The sequence below is a fragment of the Anarrhichthys ocellatus genome, unplaced genomic scaffold (assembly GCF_004355925.1).
Source record: "Anarrhichthys ocellatus isolate YVR2014 unplaced genomic scaffold, GSC_Weel_1.0 scaffold7793, whole genome shotgun sequence".
Classification (NCBI taxonomy): domain Eukaryota; kingdom Metazoa; phylum Chordata; class Actinopteri; order Perciformes; family Anarhichadidae; genus Anarrhichthys; species Anarrhichthys ocellatus.
Window position 1 is genome coordinate 1 of NW_022287767.1, and position 2,078 is coordinate 2,078.

At 41.9% G+C, this 2,078-nt stretch overlaps 1 protein-coding gene across 1 annotated transcript; it reads right to left on the reverse strand.

Moving 5' to 3' along the window:
- Positions 1-6: 6 nt before the first annotated feature.
- Positions 7-2,063, reverse strand: LOC116380576 (multimerin-2-like). Its single transcript, XM_031842479.1, has 4 exons — positions 1,329-2,063; positions 975-1,031; positions 756-896; positions 7-320 (listed from the first exon to the last, which is right to left on the reverse strand). Exons 1-4 carry the CDS (start codon positions 2,059-2,061, stop codon positions 52-54), a joined length of 1,200 nt encoding a protein of 399 aa, XP_031698339.1. The 5' UTR covers positions 2,062-2,063; the 3' UTR covers positions 7-51.
- Positions 2,064-2,078: the final 15 nt, after the last annotated feature.

Consider the following 2,078-nt stretch of genomic DNA (forward strand, 5'->3'; position numbering starts at 1 on the left):
GAGACATGCGTCCCCAAATGAAAAACATGGCATCTCAGTCTATTCTAAAATCTACAATGTTGGGAAGATGAGGAACCCACTGAAGACACTTTTATGTATTTTTCCACCCTTCCTCAGGATGACGTTGACAGTCTCTCCGAAATTCAGCTCAAGGATCACCGTGTTGCTGGTGGTGTCACTGTTATCTGAGCCGGTGAATTCCCAGGTGCTCACTTGGTAATGCCTGTTCTTCACCAGGACGGCTCCTGAAGTGTGACCGTTGTAGCCGAAAGTCATGAATGAAAAGTGGTAAACGCCTTTCAGTCGAGCAGTGAAGATGCCTGTTGAGAATGCAATGACATCAATAGGTTAGAAAGACATTTGTCCTTGGTTCTTAATACATTTTTCTACTCAACGGAAACACAACCAACCATCATCTTCTCAGTTAGACGACAAGATCGATACCACTCTCATGTCTGCATGTTAAAAATTAAGATAAAGCCATGCAGCTGGTTAGCTTAGCATAAAGACTACAAACTGGGGAAACAATTAGCCACCTTTATTATAAAAGTAACAAAATCACCTAACAACACATCCTAAAGCTTGGACTTCTACGCAACTTGTGGAAAAGCTTCAGAGGAAGGAAGATTGCCATGTTCTGACCATATTACTAAACCAATGATACCCAATAATATGGAGGATGCATTCCATTTAAAAGACACTTTCATATCTTAATTATTAGTCAGTCTTCTGAAGGTTATGCATCTAGAACATACCTGTTTTACAGTTGTAAGCGAAGCCAACATTTGTGAAGACTCGGTTATAGATGAGAATATTGGTGGTGCCGTTCGTGCCGGGTCCAGTGAACGTATCGTTGGATTCGATTATAGTTGCAGAAAAGGCCACCTTGGCGTTGACTGAAGAAAGAAAGGCAATTGTTAAATTCAGTTGTGTGTTTAGCATCTTGAACTATTACCTACTATACTTTCCCTTACCTTCTGCTGTAAGGCGCGTCACCTCTAATGAGAGTTGATTTTCTTCAGTTCTGGGTTCTGCAGGGAAAAAAAAAAAAAAATAAAAAAAAAATAATGTTACTTTAAACATACAATTTTACATTCCACATTTATGAAAAAGCAGCAGCTCAGTAGTTATCTATTTTCAGGGTACAAGTTGCAAAGATTTGTTAAGGGATTGGACTATCTCGTCACTCTTGAGACCATCAACGTCAGCCTTCTGCAGGTTTCAGCTGTTCATCAACATCCCTGAATCCATCAACTTCAGCTTTTTTTGCAGTCAATTCATGAAAACATTTTTTTTATTTTAAGATAATACAGACTTTAAAAACTTACCTTCGCTGTCATTTTGCATTTCCGTCAGGTTAGCTTCAAGTGGTGTCTCCGTGAGTTTCAGCAGGGCTTCGACTTTGACTTCGAGCTCCCGGGCCGTCGAGTTAAGGTGGGAGAGTTCCTTCTTGTACAGATTCAGCAGTTTCTGTGTGGCATTGAACACAGCCCCAGTTTCTGACTCCAGATTTTCAAGTTTCTCTTTTCTCTCCCTTAACTGCCTCTCAGTTGTATCAAGTCTCTCCTCAATCTCACTGATGTTTCCACCGACTCTCTCCCCGTGTTTGACCAGTTCTGCAACTTCTCTCTTCAGGCTGGCAATGTCAACTTCCTGTTCCTTCAGCTTTGTCTTTGCGTTCCTCAATTCCATCTCAGTTTGTGACGCCATCCTTTCTAGGTCCTTTTGTGCGTTTGAAACGTTATTCACCAACCTTTGAAGCGCACTAATGTTGCCGTTTGCAGAATCAAGCTGCAGTCTGGTCCTACCTTCCATAGCGTCAATCCTCTCTCGCAGCAGCATTTGGTTCTCTCCAAGTTTTGTCTGAACATCATCGAGGTGTAAAATGTTTTTGTAATTTGAGCAAAGAGTCGGCGTTTCTTGTCCTTGCTCCGGGTCACACCTCCGTCTGTGTGGGAGTTCTGAAGATGCCGCTCCAACAAAAGCCAGAAGAAAAACCACCATGGTGACCATCTTCAGCGATAAGTTAAGGTTCTTTACTTGACCAGTCTGCAAAGTCATGATTCCTATGCCAGTCT